General features: G+C 42.5%; 1 protein-coding gene across 1 annotated transcript in view; it reads right to left on the reverse strand.

Annotated features, from left to right (window-relative positions):
- F13a1 (coagulation factor XIII A chain) overlaps window positions 1-23326 on the reverse strand; it is a 155893-nt gene that overhangs the window by 56920 nt on the left and 75647 nt on the right. The window contains exons 7-8 of the mRNA XM_003468825.5: window positions 7769-7943; window positions 5083-5221 (exon numbers count right to left, since the gene is read on the reverse strand). Of these exons, the coding sequence (XP_003468873.2) occupies window positions 5083-5221; window positions 7769-7943 (314 nt within the window). The remainder of the gene's footprint in view (window positions 1-5082; window positions 5222-7768; window positions 7944-23326) is intronic.

A 23326-nucleotide genomic window follows, 5' to 3' on the forward strand; every position in this document is an offset into this window, starting at 1 on the left:
ACAGGAGTGGGAGAAAGAGCTGAAGGCATTTGGAAGCTATACAGCAAGTGTGTGGACCTGCAGGTCTCTCCGGCTCCGCTCTCCACTGTTCCTTTCCTCCTTACCCAGATAAATTGCCTCATTTGATTGGTCAGCAGTAAGCAAAGAAACCCAGAATATAAACCAAGTGGTCACAGCAACACTGGCCTAGCCTCAGAAGAAGCCTGTAAAATTTAAAGTGCATGCATATGGCTCTTGTCCTCCTGAGAAGTGAAAGGTTGTTAGTGGAACCACCCCACACCAGGGAGAGACTGGACTTCCTTTAGTAATGTTCATGGGGGAAAACAGAGCTTACAGGTGGGCATGGAAGAGCCACCGGGCCAGTGGGTTATGAGGCCATCCGTCCAAGAAGCCCTGTGGAAGGCTGTGGACAGTTGTGACCACTGAAACTGAGAGATCAGGTGGGTTTGCTATGGAAGCTGGAATGGGACAGTACCTGAGGGCAGGAGGGCATGTGCTGATGTTCCTGTGACACCAACCCCCTCAAGTGTTACAGCACCATCTGCTCCTTGTGGGTGTAAAGCCTGGGCAACTGGCCTTTCCAGGGCAGCTGCACAAAGAGCAAAGCATTCTTGGTGTTGCACATCAAGGGATTGCAAAGGCCATGAGAGTGAGAGTGAGTGTCAGGACAGGCCACTGTTGTCACAATAATGTGTGACAACTCTGTACACAATCACACGTGCCTGCCAGCTCCATGAAACAGATGGATGTCTGTTTCACGTTAGCCCTTGGACCTTCCTTGACACACCCCTGGGTTTCATCTGGGGCCAAGGACATTTCTTGGACCTTCCGTCTTTGAACAGCACAGCCAGAAGACTGCAGAGGATAACAGCTTTGACTCCAGGCCACTTCCCATGGAGATGTCTTGTTCCCCTGGGTGGAGGACGGGACCCCTTCCTCTGCTGTCTCTGATTCCAGCTCACACTGTCAGCCTGCTTAGACTTTAGAGAGTGTTCTGTATGCGGTGTCTCCCCATGAACACTGGATGGAGCTCCTCAAGGGCACAACCCTGCTGAATTTCTCTCTGAATCCTTAGCATCTGGTGTTCAGATGTGGTGTGGTGCAATCAGGGCTGGTTGCATAATGAAACGATATTTATTAAATTTAGTGCGATTTTAAAAATTCCCCCGACTGAAACCATTAATTTCATGCTTGTCCTGCGCCTTGTGTGCTATTCCATGCTGGCAAAACAAACAAATGATCTAATACTGTTCTCTGGTGGGGGTCGCATTCCGGAGGGGACAAATCAAGAGATGGGCAATTTTCAAACCAGGCAACGCTTGCACTGCCAAAGGACACAGGGTGGCATTTACCCAGAGCAGGAGCGAAGCCTCTCCTGACCCTAGTAAGTGCCACTATGTCTTCTTAAATTGTTTCCATCTCCACCTTGACCTTCTAAATAAGGTGGTCAAACAGCTCTTCTCAGGTCGGGCGACACCCACTGGCCCTGACTCTCCTCCGAGCAGCCTTCCCGCCCCCGTGTGCTGTGCAGACTGCAGCCATGCACTGTGTAGCCTTCATTAAACTGTCCGCCGTGATTCATAGATGGCTCCCCCAGAGGCTGCACATAATTCAGAAGCCATCAGCACGCTGGGGACAGGAGGCTTAGATTGCACCTTCCGGGACATGTTACCTTGGGTTGGCCCACAATGAAATTCACTGGCCTCATTGAAGTTTAAGTGCTCCACCCAGCTGTGCCCTTTGCAGATTCCTGGGCCTCCAACCTGCTGCTGACCAGCAAAGGAGCCCCCGACTGTAGTCCCTGGAGGTGGTGACTGACGTGTATGCACTGCTGCAGAACCGCAGCCCCATGAGAAGAGGCGATTGTGGGGGGCAGAAACTGAAGATGGCAAGCCAGCAGGGGGGACAGTGTCTGGGATCATAAGAGACATCAATCTGGACTGTGTCACTCGGTCCTGGAGTGTCCAGAGCTCACTCTGCTCTCTCCTATTCCAGAGCTCCCTCTCCGAAGCTCCCTCTGGCTTGCTCTGTTTGGGGCACAGTAAGACCTGGCTGAGGCCTACAGCAGAGAATGCCCTGGACCACTGAGAGTTAACTGGACAAATGTACATGTCACAAGGTGGGGACCTAAGCATTGAAGAGATGCTATAGCACGAGAGAAAGCCATAGAGGGAGACCACTCTCCTGTGGGTGTCTTCAGCGTCCTAAACTGAGGGAGGAGAGGGCTGAGCACCACAGCACACACTGCCTGGCTAGGTGGCTTTGTCTGACTGGAGGAGGTAGATTCAGGGGATGTGGTGTTGGGCCAGTGGATCCTGTGGGTCCTGCCGGGAAACTGCCAGGCTGAATGGTGCCACTTTTCAATGCACTCATCTCCAAGCGATCACCTGACGTCCAGCAAGCCAGGTCCACCCCTGCCTTAGCCTCAGTGTCTGTCCTGGTCTCTGGGTGCTGGCCCTGCGCTCTGGCTGATAGGATGAGTATGGCCCGTCACTGTGATCCAGGAGCGTCAGGCACAGATGACATTTTTAATGCTCCTGTTTTGACCCATGTCCTCAGTTGTTCAATTTTCCACTTACAGTATCGTATTGTGCTCACAAAGTTTTAGATTTTAGGTCTTAGGTTTTTGATCAAATTACCCATGTGTTTTACCTCAATAACTTCATGGTGTCCCCCATCAGGAAAAAATATTTGTTGAGATTTCTCTCATTTTACTTATGACAGGACTGAAGCTGAGAGAAGTGAAGTCATTTTCCCAAAGCCACACAGCCAATCGCAGCTTACCAAGGCATTGGTTGCAACACCATGGACTGGTGGGTGTGTCCAGGAGACCCCTAGCAGCCCCCCCCCCCCCCGACAGAGCAGTCCTTGGCAGGTCCTTGGCTTCCTGGAGTACTTTGGCTTTGGAAGTGCACTTGAGTTTGCACTGGGGACGACGAGCTTCTCCTTTGTCTTTTTTAACAGTACCCCCACATGACAGAAGAAACAGTCATCTTAGGGCACCGGCCACCTCTCTTTTGACTGCTTCAAGGTGCTTAGATTGATGGCAACATATTGCCTCCAAGAAATCCCAGCTGTGGGGCCCATAACTGAGACGATCACAGCCACTAACATTCATTAGACACCTGTTAGGCTCAGCTCTGCGCTGAGCGAAGTAGGCAATTTTGTCATCTCCGCTTTGGAGGAGGAAAAAGGCACAGAGGGGCTGTGTCTTTGCCCACGGTCACATAGCTGGTCAAAGGCAGAGCCACGCCATGGACTGAGCCCTTTAATTCATGCATCCTGTGGTCCCCTTCATCAGTGCGAAGTGTGTTGGATCAGCCTAAGCCTCTGAGCCAGAGGGTCCACCCTGATGTACTGAAAGCCTACCAAGAGACCCCCCTGCCCCCAGGGGATGGAGCAGGGGCTCAGGGCCGGTGGTGGGCAGGGTGAAGGAGCATAGTGCCCTGGTACTGGTACTGGGTATTGGAGGAAGGCACTGAAGAAGAGAAAGGGATTTTGAGCAGGGAGTGGAAAGAGAAAAGGATGACCAAGAACAAGCTCGTTCAGTCTCGTAACTTTGTATGAATCTGTTTAGAGACAAGTTGGGTTATTTGGTGGTGCATCCTAGGGGGATTCTGGGAAGTATTCAGATCAGATCAGGGAGAAAATAACCGAAGTACGGTTGCTTACAAAGTCACTGTGTGTTTGTGCGTAAGAAAAGGTACAGAGTGAAAAATGCCTAATAATTCTTATTTGGCTAGTTTTGGCTGTCACCGTAGGCTTTGGGGATGGCTGTTTTGGTCTGATTTTGTCATTGCATGGACTCCCAGGGCTGTTCTACTGTGATTCTTCTGGCTTAAATGTTTCTTTCAATTGCTGCTCCACTTGTCGAGGGGGCCCTTCATCTGGCCCTCATCCCCCGGCTTACTGAGCTCAGCACCTTCCCTTCAAATGAACCGCACTATTTTTTATTTATAATGCCGCATTGCTACCGCTTCAGCGATTTCCTCCTTTTGACATTCTCATGAGCCTGAGCCTCCACTGCTCCTGCATCCATGCTCTGTGCCTGCAAGAGGGGCTGGAGCTCTGAGACTTCCGGCTTCTTGCACTGCCATTTGGGTGCTTTTATAACAGACAGTGCATGTTTCAGTTTTATTACTTATGAAGAACAACTAGATGAGGTGCATTTGTTTGGCTTGGAAATTCCACCTGGTTCAATGCCTGGTGTCAGCTGAAATTACATCTCAGTTTCCTCCTCTACAGACCTTCCTAAAAATATCCTTTTCATTTGGATGCAGGATTTCCTCCCTATCTTCAGGGCACTGGTTTGGTTTGAGGGGATCCTAAGGAAAAGTGAAATTTCTTTTAAAATTTGAGATCTTAGCCTTCCTGTGGGATAATCAGGTTGCAATATTGCTGTTCAAGGCCATGAGAAAAGTGCGTTGTTGGTTTTTGAGCCAATTTCAGCTGTTCTCTTATTTCTATACTTATGTAAACGTGAGGGTACAGTCAGGGTGAAGCTTTACAATCAAACAGTTGCCCTATTTTGCAGAGGTAAGAACGTTGGGGTTCAGGGTCTGAGTCACTTGGAGCTTCTTGCCAGCTTCCTAGATGTATGACCAGTCTGGGACTCAGTTTCCTCATCTATAAATGGGAATATTATTAACACTTTGTTGATAAAACTGTTAAAAACATTAGATAAGACAACACACAGATTTGTACACAGAAGTGCTCAGTAAAAGTTAGCTATACTAGTTTTAGACACTACCTAGAGAATGCTCAGCTCCAAAATCTCTGCTATGAGTCATGGTATCAACACACAAAGGTAAAGGTGAATCAGTACAGGCACACAGAGTAGCTGAAACCATGGTCTTTTTGATGGTGACTGTCAAATGGATGATCGATTTTTATTACTAGGAACCCACACTGCCTGCTCAATAACATTTCTAATTCATTAGCTAAGAAAATCTTTGACAATCAGACATTCTGCCTAAGTATCGAGTGGCCCCTAAAATAGAAGAGAGAGAAGCATCAGACAGAACCTGCGTGCGCTCTCCCTCTCACTTGCTGCTGGCCAGTGCCCCTGTAAACCACACTCACCACACGGAGTCCTTGGTGAGCTTGGAACTCACATTCCCGTCCTCTTCCAGGAAGATGTCCATTTGCAAATTGGCATTATTATCATGGGCTGAGAAGTAATTGGTAACAACCCTTGCTGGAATTCCGAGACATCGCAGAACTGCAAGAAAGAGCCATCACTAGACACAGCACCACAATTTAAGAAATGCACAGCGAAAAATCCCGTTATAGATGAGATTTTCTTCTTTTCCAACATGCTAAGATCAATGGACAGGTCTTCAAATGTCCCTTACAGAAAAAGCATGACTTGTTCAACACCTGGGAGCATGAGAGAGACATCTTGGTGTGTGACTTTAGTTGATGCCAAATAAAGGCTACTATAGTAGAATCCAAACTAACAGTGTTCTAATGCCTTAGTTTCTTATCATAGGGTCATCAAAGTAGTATTGCATTAGTTTACTTAATGAGCTCATGGTCCTGAAAACAAATTTAAAAACATCTAGTAGGAAGTTAGAAATTTATAGAGCAGGACCTCAGTGAGGTTTGCTCTTCCTGGCTGGAATTTACTCTTGTGACACGCAGTGCAGGGTGACACCACAGATTCATTTTAATTGTTAGATAATAAATTACCTGGGTGCATCGCTTGCCATATGTACCTATCGATTAAACTTAATCTAAATGCCCTCTCTGGTTCCCGGGATGCCAGACATCAGGATTCATTGAAAATAATTCACCTGACAATTTTAAGATTAATGACTTGGCTTGCTGGTTTTTTTTCACCCTCAGAATAGTTTAGCATTTTTTTAAACAAAGACTCTCCACCCACTTCAATAGAACAACCTTGGAAGTCCAACCTCGAGTCTTGCAGAGGCTCAAGTGTTCCCTTCCTTAAGGACTCGATCTGACACCCCCAAAATCATCAGTGGCAGCCAGCACTGGCTTCCCACTCCCATCTTCCCATTGGCCCGCTCTTCCTGTTGCCCCGCAGTGTCATCCAGAAGAGGACTGGCTCTCTTCTATTTCCGATGGGTTTCAGCTCTAGTCTGGTTGTGTGGGGGGTTGAACCCAGGGTCTCCAGCATGCTGAGCTCATGCTCTTGCATGAGTTCCTTGCTCCGGACCCCTAGTGTGACTTTCTGAACACTGATGCACATGATCCCAGATGAGAGCTTGTTCTGGAGTCCACTTACTTATAATTTTAAGGAGGTGAAGCTCACCTTTGGGGCGCTTTTCCTCTTTCTTTCCAGTTTCCTCCTTCGTGTTTATTGTTACCTTGAGTTCCCCACAATTATCATCAAAGCCCATTTGTGAGTGCAGACCTGATGGCTCTTTTATACATCACGGGCACAAATGGATGGAAAGTGCTCCCCATGTTTTGTGTTTCCAACCCTACAGGAGCTGAGGGAAGTCACAGGCACAGGGAGGACTTTCTCTCTTCCCGGATTCCTTTCCTGAGAGTGGCTGCCTCTGCTGGGCAGCCTCTCATCATGTGGGCTCCAGGGAGGGAAATCTCTTCAGTATGCAGCCCATTGTGAGGCTCAGCTTTTTAGGGCTTCAGGGACTGCCCTTCCGGGAGACTGATCCTGCCGGCCTTCACAGCATCCAGGAAGTATATATTCCTTTAGCTCTTGCGTATATTGAAAATGCCCAGAATTTTTTTTTAGCTGATGCCAGAGGGAAATGAAACAAACAAAACAAAATCTACAGTTTTTTTTTTCCCCCAGCTTGGATCACTGACTAAATCCTAAACTATCACAACTCAGAGCAAACACTGGTGGGTTTCATAATCATTTTTCAAACTGGCCTTGCTCCAGTCTTTACCTGTTTTTTTCTTTTTATTTAAAATATGCTAAGTAGGTAAAACATTCTTTATTAATGAGCAGGCAGGAAGGACACTCTGACTTGAGTTGATTGTTTCTCCAAGGCTGTAGAAGTGGGGTATGAATAAAAATAATCACCAGTGTATAGCTTAATAAATGTATTTTTAAAAATATTCACTGAATTAATATTGTAACATGATCTGGGACTAGAGAGGCAAAAGCCATTTCAAAAAATGATGCACAGAGCTGAAGAGAATAATTCTGTTCCTGTCTGTTGTGTTCTGCAGATTGGCTGCTGGGTAGATTAAACGTCAGAGGGGCAACTGGGAGGGAAGGATTGCTCATCGCATTCCGATATCTAATTGCTCGGGGCATTGCAACTCACACATGAAAATGGAGACGAGACTCCTGCTACAATCCCTTTCATACCTGGGATAATAATTAAGTGGATATATTTACAAAACTTTCCACTAATAAATATGCATATTTATGTAACATCTCAGTAATATGTAAGCAGTGTAACTTTCTTTATTCCTTTTTAGTTATTCTTCATGTTTAAAAAAATGAGCTTACAGAGAAGAAAATGGTTCATCTTTTCCCCCTGCATCCTTACTTGGCCCCGTGACCTTCCATTGCTCTGGGTGTTAAATGATGAATTAAGAAGGAAACAGTACATCATTCTTTTCATAAAGATTCTGCAGTCAGAGAGACTATGAGCATATTTGGCCCAGTAAAATTTAATTATGCATTGACTACATTCCAGAATACTCACCCATAAATTCTATAGAGCCAACAAGGACTGCTGAGTCTCTTTGCCAGGTTGCAGATAAAATGTCCTGAAGTGAAACTTCCTTTATGTTAAAAAAAGTTACTCAATTGGTTACTTACATGTATTAAAGACTCCAGCAAAAACCCAGCATTGGCCGTACTGGACTGGATTCTGAGAGCTTTTGTATTCCAATAGGATGTCAACACTTCCAGTCCAGGCCGAGGGGGGCACGCCATAGGCATAAATATTGTCCCAGGATCCCACAATGACACCTTGGTCATCTTTGGCATTAATCTAAATGAGGCCACAAGAGGTGAGAAAGAAGAAAGGTCACTCAGATGAGTCTTCTCCAGACTATGACACTGAGCGAGGTGAGGCTTCAGTGCCTCCCCTACGTCCTGCAGGAGAAAACAGCTCCAGTGGGCTCCAATCGCCATTAATTTGCCAGGAGAAATGCTTCAAAACTAAGTGAGCAAAGGGGAAACCAAATAACCACGGCTGCCTGTTAAATTGTGTTTTGTTGTAGTCGAGTGAGCTGACTGCAGATAGGAGCATCTCTTGCACACAGGGCACTTGGATTGGGTTGCAATGGTGTTAGGGTATGGAGTGAGTGGGGGAGGCGAGGAGACCTGCAGAAGAACAAGATCAAGAGGCCTGTACTGATGGGAGGGAAACGCACAGCTGGCAAACGAGGGGAAAAAGGATCCAATGGAGTTTCACTTCTATGATGAGTAGTGGGCACAATGAATCCGAAAAGCTAACACGTTGCCACAGGAACCACAATAGGCAAATAGAAAATAACTTTACATACATAATTCACAAACTTTATTCCTTAAAATGTTGCTAAGGGAATATTTGCTTTATAATTGTTTAAAGTGATTCAAGTTTTATAGTTTTGTTAAAGTGAATCTCTGTTTCCACAAAGGGCCCTGAATGTTACAGTTTCACTATGGAAAAGACTTAAGCAGCAAAAGGCCATCTCAAATCCTTAGGAAAAACTTGCTACACATTCAGACTGTGGTCATCTAGTAACAACAGACGGGGGGAGTTCAGGAACAAAGGCTTTGCATGTTTAGACAGTAACACCAAACCCGAGAAGTTTCAGGGCAGCCTGCCAGTTTTTTTTCTGTGTACCACAGAGTCTACCTCTTCCGATGTGAACTTTATCACACTGAATTATAGTCAGAAGGGACTATTGGTGGGGAGCACTGGGCGCTTTTCCAAAACTGAGTGCCACATCAACAAATCTATCATTGACGTGACCACTGTTTAGAGCCTTGTGACCCAAAGTGTGGTCAGCCAGTTTGACCTTTTCAAGGAGCTTACTGGAAACGCAGAATCTTCCTCCTCGGACTGATAGATGAAGCATGCATTGTAACCAGATCCACAGGTGTTCTGCATGCAAATCACAGAAGCAAAACATTTGGACTACACAGAAAAGATACCATCAAGCAATTTAAGATATGATCTGAAGCACGTGCACTGGGATTATGAAAACCATAAGAGACATTTTGAAATATGGTGAGTTTTAATGTGTTGCTGCCTCGCCAATCAATAAATAGCATAGCCTCAGCCCCTGCCTGCCCAGAGCTCTCTCTGTGGCTGCTGCGTGTAGCTGTAGAGGAGTCCATCTTTCTCCCTGGCTGAGAAGTTCTAGAACAGAGATAAAAGTCTATATCTTTCTGATTTCCAGTAAATATGAACAATAGTCACTGAGTGACTTTTTCCAAAGAGAATCACATAGCGTGCTGTCTAGCCAATCACTCTTCCATTTGATTTTCTTAATTTCCCACTTTGACTGTCTACAGTCAGGTTAAAGTGGAGAGTTTTAGTAACTTCAAAAATTAGTGTGTTTGATGTAGAAGAAAATAATTCTTCGAAGGTTCTGAGTGATTTTGACCAGCTAGTTATAAATTCATGCCTCTGGTACGAACTTCAATTGTAGACTAGAGACCACGAAGTGCTTAGGTTTCGGTAGGCTTTAGTCAACTATCCTACTTTGTTCATGATCAGTGCTTCTCATTATTGATTTGATTATTTAAAAATCTGTACTGATTGTGGAGCTGGGGAAGTGTCTTGGTACAGTGTGATGTGGGGTGGTCCCCATGTGCAGACTCCACGTTGAACTCACGTTACCATTCCTTTAACTGAGTAGTAGAACAGGATCTCTGAATCCCACAGGTGAAAGTCCCTAAACTGTGGTCTCATGACTGATTCTCAGATAAAGAGCCATTAATTAAAAGAACTATTTTTAGCATAAAGCTGAACCCAAGAAACTACAGGAAAGAGCAAGGGGAAAAAAATCTCTCTTCCTTATAGACCCTCTAATTGTTAATGCTGAGCTGTTGCTAGATAAATCACAACTCTCATTCATTAGCATTTGAGCAGATGAGCTACTGTTTTCTAATTAGAACATTGATTTCTATGGCTTTCAGACACTGAGAGGTAAGACTTGGGTGACAGGTATAAAGAGTCAAAGTATTATCTCCCTCCCCAGACAAGATGTCTTGGAGGGCAGAGGCACACTTCAAGGACACACTGGTCCTTTTGTGTGCTACCATTGGTTGTCATAACCCACTGTTGTGAAGTTAGAATTTGACCAGTGGCAGCCTAACCTGGGCTAGTCATGGGTTACTGGGGATCACGGAGAAAATAGGAGGTCAGGACTACAGGTAGGACATGTCATGTAATTCCTTTTTTCTTTCTTTCTTTCTTTTTTTTGTCTTTTTCTTTTTTATCAGTACCGGGGATTCAACTCACGACCACAAACTTGCAAGGCAGGTGCTTATGCTGCTGAGCTGAATCCCCAGCCCCTGTAATTTCAATATGGCTACAATAAAATACTCTCCCTAAGTGCCTACGGGATTGAAAAATGAAGGACAAAAGCAGCATTCCCAGCAGTCTCAGTGGTGTAACATAAAGCAAGGAACCACAGGTCGTAACAACAGAGAAGATAAGGGCACGGGAGTGGAGGAGCAAGTGAAGCAGACAGGGGCAGGTGCCGGCCCTGATCGTAACCACCCCGTTCTTCAGGCGCCTTGTTGTTGAATTAACAAAGTCCTGAGTTTTAAAAATTTATCTTTGAAAATCAGGAAAGCAACAAATCAAACTAAAATGCAAAGTTTTCTCTTGTGCTGACCAAAATCTGAAAGTGACTTTTGTGGAGAAACGGGTGATAAAGGACCTGCACGTCAAAAGAGACACTCTCTGGTACTCAGTGGGAGACATGACACAAAGCTCAGGAGTATGCCATGGGATGAAACCTATTTCCCTTTGGGGGGAGGGGTCCCGGAAGCACAAATTCAGCTCACTCTTAAAAGGAAACAGAGTCCAAACATTCTGGCAAAGACTGTCCCTCTCCTCAGCTAATGTACTCTCTTTGCTCCAATTTTTCTGTGGGTATTGACGAGTAGGTAGGAGTTGCGTACTAGCCTCATACTGTAGTTCGAAGCAGAAATGAAATGCATCTTACACTGAGAAGAGAGTTAAAATTTCATCCATTAGAGCAAACAGACCACCTGGGGAAGAACTATGCAAGCACGAGTGGAAACAAAAGAAGATGTTAGGCAGGACTGACAGGTAGAGAGATAGCACGAAAAACTCATACGAAAAAGGAAACACAATTAAGAAATACAAAGAATCTTCTTACAATTCCTTAAAATGTCATTGACCCAAGAGAACAAATTGAGAGCCAAATCATATTACAGAACTAATAATTGCCAGGCGTAGTGGTGCACACCTGTAACCACAGCACAGGGGAGGCTGAGGCAGGAGGGTCACTGCGAGTTCAAGAGCAGCCTGGACTACACAGCCAGGCACTGTATCAGGAAAACAAAAGAACTGATAATAATTATTAACTACAGGAAACAGAACAAACTAATGACATAGAAGACAAGTTTGAAATAAAGATATGCTAATAAAAAAGACAAGAAGGGCATGGTATAGAGAGAAACTAACAGTTATTAAAGAGAAACTATAGAGAAGCTAACAGTTATTAAAGATGATATAACGTCAGGATAATTAGAGTCCTTGGAGAAGAAAAGCCAATGACTGAATTAAAAGCTATAGTCATCACAAAATAAGATTTTCTTAAATGAGGTAAAATTGAATCTGTAAAGATTCTGAAAGAGCGGTCTGTACTCTGTGACTTGATGTAATCTTTAGTCAATTTGAACTTTAGGAATAAAAGGTAATTGGTCATTTAGACCAAAAAAAAAGTGCAAATTAGTAATAAGTGAGGGAATCAGCTGCCTTCAAAGTTCCTCACAGTACCATTTCAGGAGAACACTGACAATGTCTAGGAAAGAATGGCCTGAGAACATCATGCCCTGCCTGGGGCCAGAGAGGGGTGAAGGCAGCCAGCACACCCTCTCGAACACTGAGTGAGGATGGCAGGGAATTAGATAGCTATCACAGACTCCTCAGAAAGAAAGTCAAGATACTTAAGGGCTTACTCAGAGACTCTGCGATAAAAGACTCAGCTCTGAGAGAAATCCACAGAAGTTAAGTATCTTTGGGAACCATAGTTACAGGATAAATTTGAAAACTTAATATTGTAAAAACAATAATCACTGTAGGAAAAATTAGGCATGGAGGAGGAGAAAGTATGAAACTGTTAATGTGTTTTCCTTTCATAGTTAATTGACGGCTCTAAAATTAAAATGTAATTTTAAAGTACATAATTACTTTATTCTTTTAATGATTTTCATAATTTTTAAATAACTTGAGAGGGATCTGCTAAGAATTCATGTCCTTATTAGAGAAGAAACTTTAAGATAAAAATTTTCTTTTGTGGTTACTCAGTTTTTTCTTTCTATTAAAGTAAAATTTAATAAAGCAAAGTTTTACAAATCATATATGTGGTAAGGGGGTAATAACCAAAATATATAAGGAACTCACATATTAATACAACTATTAATACAGGGGCAAAATATCGGACCAGACTTTTCTCAAAAGAAGGCATAAGAATGGTCAATAGATACATGAAAAAATATTCAATAGGATGCAATAGGTTTATAATAGAGAAAAGTCACTTCATCAGAGCCATAGAAAGTGTGCGTGCAACTAAATCTCAGTGAAGTGCAAATTTAAATCGCAATGAGATATAATCTTACTCATTTGCATGACTATTGTGTAAAGGATGAATGAGAAATCTTGGTGAGGGGATGGAGAAAAAGGAAACATCGCACGTTATTAGTGGAGAAGTAAATTATTTTAGAAAATAATACATAGTTCTACAAAAAATTTAAAATAGAATTACCATATAGTATAGCACCCCAATTCTGGGCATGTGAATACAGGAGCTGAAGTCAGCATGGCACAGAGGTCTTTACCCTCCATGTCCACTGCAGTATTACTCAGGAGGGCCGAGACATAGAAGCTACATAATGGTCTGTGGCTGGATAAGTGGATAAAGACAGTGTGGCATGTATACCCAAGGGGCTACTATACAGTCTAAAGCCTTACTGTATAAGAAAATTAGGGGGTCATTTAAAAACTTTAATCTTTAAATTTTTCTGGATTGCTTAAATTCTCTTTAGAAAGAACTTTTTTCAGGAAAAAGGATAATTCACAAAAGATCGCAGCAGCAGATATGCCAAGATGACCATCATGTTTGATTTTTGCAATAAGAGAAAAGTCACTTGTTAGAGGCTTTGTACTTTTTTGAGTGGTTAACACTTTTCCTAAACATTTACTGCAAGGGAGTGTCTTGGTGTGTCCGATAAGATACCCAGTGGGCTATTGCTGAGTTCGAGGGTTATACTCACAGACAGTATGTGTTTAAACTGGGGAGGAGGACCAGAGGTAGTGACTTGTGGGTGAAAGGTGGTCCTCCAGGCCTAGAGCAGCGAGGGACAGGGACGCGTTTAGGGAGTGCAGGGCTTTCTGCTAGGAGGCCTTTGTGAATGTGCTCCTGCAGGAGCTCTGGCCATTGGCTCTGAGAGAGCCCTCACCTTCAGAGTAGTCTGTGCTCACCTTGGATCAGCCCCAGGGTCCCATAAGGGAGCCCCCCACCCCAGAAAAGGAGAAGCTCCGAGTTTCTGCACAGTGCAAAGGCTCAGAAGAACCCGCAAACACGATTCACACTGCGCTTCATTCCCATTTTGGTCACGAGGGCTTGAGCAGGATTTAACTGGACACTGACAAATACAGAAATGTGACATTTCTTGATTTTGCTTGCTTCCTGTTGCACAAATGTTTACATTTTGCATAATTTCAGTGCATTTCCTGCTTCTTTTTAAACATGTAAAGGTATTTTTCTTCTTTTGTATGCACACTTTATGTAGCTCTGATAAAGTGACTTTTCTCTATTACAAACTTATTGTATCCTGTTAAATCTCACTGTTAAAAGTTATGTTCTCATAAAGCTTAAAGTTTCTGTAATTCTTTTAGAAAACAGTTACATACTTCATCCTGTCTATACTAGTTTCTCGAAGACTCTAGGAGATAAATTTTGAGTAACATGAATTAGTGTCAAAGACATATAATTAAATTTAGGAAGAAGAATTATTCCTTGTAAAAATGCTTCCCCGGCTTGTTGAATCACAAATCTCCAGCCATGGTCCAGCGCTGACCACCCTGAATCATAGTGCAGGTGGCAGGTGGCTGTCTGACTATGGCCCATGACACCCGGAGGGTGCAGGAAATGAACCTCAGTAGCTACTGCATCGAGCAGGGGTGACCCTGAAGGGGACTGAGTACCAACGGTGAGAGCTGTGGAACTCACCTCCTCTCCTCCATAACTGCTACTCCACTTTTAATCTTTTTGAGTTTAACTTACATTTTAAAAAGCGGTCCTCAAAAATAAATTTGGGAAACCCTTTGGGGGAGAGAGACCAGTTCCTTGGGCTGTTCTGCCCTTTACCAAGTTGTCTGGGAAGAGCAGGAGGAGAAATGTGCCACTGATGAAGTGCTCTTTGGAAGGTCACACATTCGATCCAGAGGAAAAGGAAGGTATGCATGGTCTCTTTGGCTTTTCATAGTGGTGGCTTTAACAGGCTGCTTGGTGCTGCTGGCCTTGCCACTCTGTGTTCCTGTGATGCTCATCCAGACCCCAGTCTCTTCTTTACTTGGTGAGTGTCCTATTGATGATTTAACCTCAGCTGTTTTCACTCTGGAATCATTTTTAGCCCATTACTGTGATGTCTTTAGTCTCTGCTCACCGACATCCTTTGCTTACTAATACTATCCTCCTGTTTGTCACACTATGTTTTGTCACTGGGTTCACTATCTGGCCTCTCATGACAAGATTGGGTGTTCCTGGAAGGAAAGAAGTAAGTGAGTGTGGTGGATTAACTAATGGTGAACTTGTAACACCCAGAGGAACTGTATCAGATGGTGCTGGGTGTGGAAGGCCCACCTGAGGATTGTTGCTAACATCACAGAAGGAGAACCATAGGGAAGATGGTGTGTGGTTGGTTCTCCTGGAGAAGCTTGTCATGGTGGCTTTCCTGATATGAATTCAGCTGTCCTCATCATTAGAGGAGCATGGGTCCCCCCTGTCAGTTCTTTTTGAGGCGGTTCTGGTTGTTATCGTGAGCATTGCTTCCTGGCTCCAGCACAGAACCCTCAGCCTGCTGGCACAGATCCTTCATCCTGCTAGTGCAGACTTCATAGCTTCCACTACTGATCTTTGGGCTTTCCTAGGGAAGATTCTTGATACAGACTTGCCTGACACATTGGGCTCTAGGACTCCAGCTGGATTCGTGGAGGGCATTGCCAGGGCTTTAGGTCTTTGGCTGAACTTGTGCAGGACATTGCCATGGGATTCTTTGGGTCTCTAGTAGTGCATGGACAGATCTCCTGTACTTTTCTGCATTTGACTTTTTGGGTGAAGAGTATAAAATAAATCTCTACATTATGTGTCCTATATTAAATCTATCCCCCTTGTAAATCCTAACCACATTAGTAAGTAAGTAAGTAAGTTGCTCTTTTGACTTTGTATTTCCAGGGATAGCACAGTGGGTGCTCAGTGAGTTGTGCTGAGTGAATATCACGGAAGAGTAGGTAGATACTCCCTTTTAATATCTTTTACTATGTCAAAGCAGTGTGTTAGCATGCCAACAGATGTTTTTGAAATTGATGTTTCTAAAACTCCTTAGAGAAATGTAAGGGGTGGAGAAAAACCAAAAAATACTAAAAAAAAAAAAAAAAAAAAAAGACAAAGTTAGAAGACTGAAGATTCACGGTATCAACACAGTAATCAATACTGTTTTTATGGCTTTTATCAGGATGTGCCCCCCAAAGCCTCACATGCTCACAGGTGTGGTTCTGGGGAGCTGTCTAGATCATGGGTGAGTGATGTAAGATTAGGGTGTGCAATGACAAAGCTGATTTAGCCTAGTTATGGTTGTAGACAATGTAAGTTCACCCTGGGTGTGGGTGGCACCATTCAATCAGCTTGTAGCCTGGACAGAATATTATGGGACAGACAGAAGGTGGCCTGCTGCTGCTTCCTGCTTGCTGCCTGCCTTGCCATGGACTCTTTCTCCTCTGGGATGCCCCTCTGCCATCGAGGGCAGCAGCTGTGCCTGAGAACCACCCACTATGCACTTAAGCCTCTACAAACTGTGAGTCAAAGTTAAGGTCAAAATTAACCTTTCCTCCTTTAAATTGTAGGTGCTGGGTATTTTGTGTCAACAATGAGGAAAGTAATTAAGACAATGGTATTTTCACGAACTCTCAAGGAAGGCAAAATGCAAAGACTCCTGGTTACTTGGAGTGTTATAACCAATAAGCAAGGCTATCCTTTCAGTATTCTGTTAGTTGGGGTTGGGATCTATTGGTTAATTCATAACACTTAGTTAGTTTACCATATGACTTAGCTGGTTATGTGTTGATGAATGGATCTAAACCTTAGGGTCACTTAGGGGCCACTTGCTTTTGTTCAACATACAAGCTAAATATAGGTTTTCTTGAAAAAAACAATAGTACTCCTGGACATATTAAAGTTGTATGAGATTTAAAGGAGTCTGCAAATAAAGTTTAACTGAAGCACAATAAATGTTGAATTTTACTGGTAATAGGACACACAGATGAACCAGCAAAACAGAACAGAGTCCAGAAGTAGACTCATACTTGTCATTTGATGTTCAACAAAACTACAAAAGCAATTCAATGGGGTAAATGAAAGGTTTTTTCCAACAAATAAAAGCCTTTTGAACAATGTCTTCAACAAATAGTACAGGAACAAATAGATAAACTAGGAAAAAACAAACTTTAACCCTATACCTCAAACTATACAGAAAGATAATTTAAGGTAGGTCACAGACCAAAATATAAAAGCCCAAATTATAAAACCTTGAAGGGAAAAAGGTAAGGTGATGACATTGTTTCCTATGGAGTCTATTTTTAAAATGCAGTTTACGGCTGGAAGGGGGAAGGTGTGTGGGAGAACACTTGCCTAGCATGTATGACGCCCTGGGTTTGATCCCTACCACCACAAAAACACAAACAAGCAAACATAAAAATGTAATAGAAACAATTTGGAAATTCAGTTTCATAAAACTTTAAAACTATTGTTTGTAACATGTGCCATTTAGAAAATATAATTGCAAACCATAATCTGACAGACATATCATCCATACATACCTGACCAAGGGCATGTATTCAGACCATACACAGAGCAATTACAACTCAATAATAAAAATACAAACAGTCCAATAACCAAATGAGCCAAGACTTAAAAAGACACATACTAGAAAATATAGGAATGAATAATAAACATATGAAAAAATGTTCTACATCTTTACTGACCAGAAGAAAAAAATCAAAATGACAACTGAATATCACTATGCAATACTAGATTGGTTAAAATAATGAAGACTAAAACCAGAGAATAGTTAATGCTATGGAAAAATTGGAACACTCAGACCTTGCTGGCAGGAACGTAAAACCATCAAACTTTTTGAAAACTAGTAGATAATTACAAGAATTAACATGTATTAATATAGAGTATATCATACTATCTACATATGCCATCTTTAGGTATTTACTCCAGATATATGAAAATATGTACACAAAAATTTTGTCCAAGAATGTTCCTAGTGGTTTTATTTGCAATGTCTCCAAAGTGGAAACATCTCATATGTCCATACACAAACCGTGATATTTAACATAAGGAAATGCAGCTCAGTAATAGTAAGAAAAAATATTGAATAGACATGTAGCAATTGAGTAAAAGAAGTCAGATCCATCTATACGTTCATTCAGTCCATTCAGGTGACATTTCAAAATAGGTAAATCTTGATAATAGGTAGTGAGCTAGGTGCTTCTTAAGCTGGAAGGGAATCAAGAGATGGAGGGAGGGTAGGAGAAGAGGAGGAAAAAAGAATTAAGACGTGTCATGTACATGCACCAAGTTCACACAAGAGATATAATCATTATTGTGCTGCAAACATGTCCTAATAAAAACATAAATAAAATATAAACAACAAAAACAGAATCAGTAAATATAATGTTTTACAAGAAGTTACAATACAGTGTTTTCTGGGGGTGTGCAGGTTGACTGGAAGGAACACAAAGGAAATTTCTGAGCACATGAAAATTCTCATTGGGGTGGCAATTGTGCCCATCAAAAGCCATTGAACTGTGCATTTTATTGTCCTGCTTTTCACTGTATGTTTTACTTCAACTTTAAAAAACATGAACAAGTACTAATTTATATTTTGAAGCGTATAACTACAGTGATGCAATTATCCTCTAAGACAGCCGCATTACCAAACTGACAGGGCTGGTAATTAGGTTCATTTATGATGAGGACTATTACAAGAAATTATTGACTGTGCCGCTTCAGTAACGGAGGATTCCTATTTGGCCACAACATAGTTGACTAATTGGCTATCAAAAGAGAAACATCCAGTGTGGGCCAAGGAGAAGAGAAACTGAGTTCCAACTTTGCACTGCTGTCTTTTCTCATTGTGTTACCATTGGGTGCACGGTGTTGGGCTTGTTGGTACAGAACAGGATTCCAGAAATATGGGATGAAAAGAGTGGATGGGTGGGAGAAACACAGAGCAGGAGGCAGAAAGACCGAGGAGGTCAAGGGAAGACGGAGAGGAAGAAAACAGGATGAGGAAGAAACTTGAAGGTGCAAAGGTCAGGTCCCTAAGGGTCTCGCTGGCTTGCTCTCTTCTGTCATTTATTATGGGGATGTTAGTCCCAGGAGACGTGGCCAGGCTGAGTGCACAGCTTGTGGGAGCCCTGGCAGCACGCACCCCTGTGGTTCAGAAATAGCTTGCGTGATTACAAAATAGATGCTGCATTGAAACCTCATTCCAGGAAGCAATTCGGGGAAAGCGGACATTTAGATTGTCTATGATTATCAAATTCGAGAGAGAGAGCCTATAATAAATGTCTGTTTTTTTCCAAAAATATGGGAAGAACGGGAATAAGCAATGTAACCTTAATAATTGAGAAACCAAGCTGTTTGCCCACAAATGGAAACTTCATTACTTTGCTGGCTTTTACCATAAGAGAAGAAAAATGATGTCTGAAAAGTTCACTGTCCTCACTTTCCAGAGAGAAGCACTGAATCACACAGAGTTCGAAAAAGATACTATATTTGCACCCAAGGTGTTTATGTGATATGGAGAGAGACAAATCCAGTGGAAATTAACATTTTGTGTGGAGCAATAGGGTCAGGCAACTGGAGATTTATCTCCAGTACTACAGGTAACCTTAGGGAAAGTTACTCAACTTTCTGATACCTCTGTCTCTCCATCTGCACATTGGCTATTTATGAACGGGTATTATTCTACAAAAGTGGGAATGAAGATACTTTCCGTTAGTTAAATTCTGTTTTCCAACTGGTTTTCTATAGAGTTGTGAATTGTTAAAACATCTTAAATAAGCAGGAATGAAAATCCCTGGTTAATAAGGTAACTTCATGGTGTTATGTTTGCTTGGAAATTAATTACAGAGCTTTCTTGAACCTTTTCCTTATCACTGAATTCCCGGAATCACAGAAATATCTATTATCCTTAGCAATACTTTGACTTCAATTTTAAGGGCTTAAAAGCCCTTTTAGAATTGAAAATGCATTATTTTACCATGTTGGACTATCATAAAAGTTTTCATTAATACTAATTAGTAAAGTATCCAAAAGTTGCCCTCTGGGAGCGGCTTCCCTGGAAAGGTTACAAAGACCATCAACGGCTTCTTACCTTTTCCTGTCATTGCAAACTGAGAGATACCTTTCCTGAAATTCACGTGACTAATTCTAGAGCTAGACAATAATCATCTAGCGCAAAAGGTGATAGATTTGAAGACACAGAAGCCCTGTAAGAGACATCCGCTCTACCAGGGAACCTATAGCTGGCAGTGATAATCACCATCACCCCCACCACCATCAGAGTCAGAGTTCAGATGCACAAAACCAGATACAAGAATTGGGAAATAAATTATTACTACACAATCATGGTTTTTGGAAAAATGAAGCTTTGCAAAAACTAATAACCATATGGTGAAGTGTGAAAATGTTCCTTGGTGGTGGAAAGTTGGGGAAAATGCTCACGAGTACCTGGGTCCCCAGATTCCTTTACGATGCTCCACTCTAAGAAAGGGGCTTTGGGCTGCCTTAGGGACCAGTGGAACAGTCAGATTCCGCTTTGCACATTTTAAAACCTTTTAAAACTAAAACGATGCAGCGCATTGAGTTGGCTGTGAGATCTGTGGATGGACTTTATGTATTTATTTCTCACTTTGTAGTTCATGTGGGGTGACTCAGGTGTGGAGTTTCTAACTTAAGAAAACTTGTAAATGCAATTCCAATATTTGTAATTAAAGTTGTTACACGAAGAGGTTTGGTGAATGTGTAGCCTCTTGTTCAAAATGAGCAAGTAAACAACTGTAGGAAAAAATTAAGAATATGGTTTTACAGTAAATCCCCTGTGCAGTTGTTGAACCACATATTAAAGCAGGAGTGTCATGGCTGTTTTTTTCCTGCATAGAAACAAAAAGAAACATTGTAAAGGAGGAGGAAAAATGTAAAATAGCTTTATTTTTACTTTATGAGATCACAGATTCTTGAGATTGGGGAACTCTGAAGCCCATTTTGTCTCAAAGGTCATTGGTCTTGTGCTGGACTCCACAAGAATCCAGGACCTACTTTCAGTTGTGGTCAGTTAGATTTACTAGTTGAAATTCAAGAGTGTTTTTTTTTTAAACAACACCAAAGAGCACATAGAACATCGATCGGTTTTAAATGTTTATTCACTAGTTAATTCCCAAGGGCATCAGTCAGAGCACGGTATTAATGGGGATTAATGGTGGCATCACGGCTCAATAATAAGACGAGGGTTAAAAATAAATGTGTACTCCTCTAAGGACACTGGACAGTTCAGGATGGTGCCAGGATACAGCACTAGAATTTTAAGGCATGTAATTATATTTACAACTTTCTCCTCTCTTATTTTCCAAAAATTTTCCTAATATTATTCTTTTATAACATTTGAATCAACATACAGTAGTATAAGATTAAGTAACTCTTAGCTTCTGGGATTCATGGGACAAATTTTAGCTATGACAGCCTTACGTTTTCTGAATTGTGAAATAAACAAGCTCCTGAAGAGTAAATCGTGATACCTCCTCCTCCATTTTTCTCCACTACTTCTGATAACCGCTATTTGGAGACAATTTTCACCATAGAAAGAGGGGCTCTGTGACTCACAGCCTGGCTTATTATTGCTGGGAACCCCTGTTCATGGCAAGAAGAAGCCATTTTTCCCTTTTAACTCAATATTGCGATGCTTATTGAGCCAGCGTTTACTCCTAAGGAAACTTTAAGCTGAATTTTAGAGATTTGCTTTCCTGTACAATTCTATGCTGATTTCTATCAAATGATTTTCCATACTGAAACTTTCTGTTTACTTGTCTGTCTTCTCTAAGCTCTGTGCAGGCAGAAACTATATTCTATTCACATTTGTACGCCGATGCCTTGACTGGTAGATTCTGAATAAATACTTGTTGACTGAATAAAGGGAAGTTGAATGCTACACTGCCATCACTATGATCCCACCCTCGCCACCACCACTAACAACAGCAACATCATCACCATCTTCTGCACCACCACAACCACCGGTATCACCAACATCCTCACCACCACCGCCACCATCATCACCATGATCACTACCACTGCATCACCATTATCACCGTCACTTCCACCACAGCATCATCTCCATCACCATCACCGGGCAGACAATGGTCACCCTCACAGTCACCACCACCCCTGTCCCCACCCCACCATCAAACCGTTGCTGTCATACTGCATTTGGTTCCTAATCCTCGTGGAACCTCTTTCCCGGGAGACAGTGCTTCTGGTTGTTGCGAATTCTGTGACTCACATCTGTCTTCCACTTATCTCTCCTCCCCAGAATTCATCTCTTCTGGGCCCTGTTTCTTGAAGCCCTATTTTCTAGGAGACAGCTATTCCATTTAACATAGTAGTTGTGTTACTAGCAGTAATGTTTTGGCAAGAGTCCTCTAAAGCAGGATGGTCTATCCTAGCTACTTACTTGCTATGTGACCTTGAGCAAATGACATCACCCAGAAGAACTCTGGAGAAACTTCCAGATCACATGCGCTAGTTACAATACAGGCTCCCAGTGATAAAATCTTAACCCACAAGAGCAAATCTACATTAGGGTGAGACATCCAGGGGTTTCAAAGCCACTAAGCAAGCAGTTACCTGCCATAACAGAGGACAGGGCTGCAGCAGCTGTGCATCCCTGGGGAAGTGCTGTTCCCATCATCACTGCCAGGGCCAATCAGTCACAGCAGAAGCAGATACGCACAGATAACCACCCAGCAGTAATGACAGGCTATTATCACTGCCATCCCCTCTCCCCAGGACCATGCTGTTCTTGTCACAAAATGTCATGGCACAACTGTTCTGATAGTCAGGACTGGGAGTTCAGAGTCCATTCTGGCTGCTTCATAGCAATTTAGGAGGTGGAAACGGAATGCTTTATTAATGCCACGTGACTGAAGTAAGTTTTCAGATGACACAAAGCATCCTTCTTAACTTTTTCTGGCACATTTCCTGGCAATTTTCTTGGTAGGGACTGTCACATTAGAAATGAGATAGAAAAAAAAATCTGCAGTTGAGGGATATTATTTAAGGGATGAAGTACAACTTTGGGTAAGTTTTTCTTTTTTCTAATTTCCTCTTTCTTTTTGCTCTTAAAAAGTCTCAGAACCTGCTGGTTTTCATTCCTGTAGGGAGATAAAGTGGAGGCACCATCCCACGGGAAGGGACAGGTCAGAAGTGTAGCGTAGCAAAGTGCCCCACTCAGTACTCAGAAAAACCAAGTTAGCTTAGGTGAGGTTGTAACATTTCAAACCCACCCCTCAGCCAATGAGTTAACAGGATTTTGCATTTTTTCTTTTGGGACAATCCAGTAATCCAAGGCTGCCCAGATTGTCAACAATTTCCCCTACTTTCACATCAAACAGCAAAATAACAGCAACCCAAAATACAAAGAGGATATTTAATTTATAAAAGAAAAAATAGGAGCAAAGAGAGCATTGAGATGGTTGCTACCTATGGGAATTGCAAACGCGGTTGGAGTACAGAGACAGAACCTCATTCTGAAGATGGAAAGCGAGTGCTGGAGGAGAAGGCTTTGCCCTGGGTTGCACAGAACACGTCTGGCAGAAGGAGAGGAGCCAAGGCCTGG

Source organism: Cavia porcellus, unplaced genomic scaffold (assembly GCF_034190915.1).
Source record: "Cavia porcellus strain 051 isolate PalLab524CR breed Dunkin Hartley unplaced genomic scaffold, mCavPor4.1 scaffold_13, whole genome shotgun sequence".
Taxonomy (NCBI): Eukaryota; Metazoa; Chordata; class Mammalia; order Rodentia; family Caviidae; genus Cavia; species Cavia porcellus.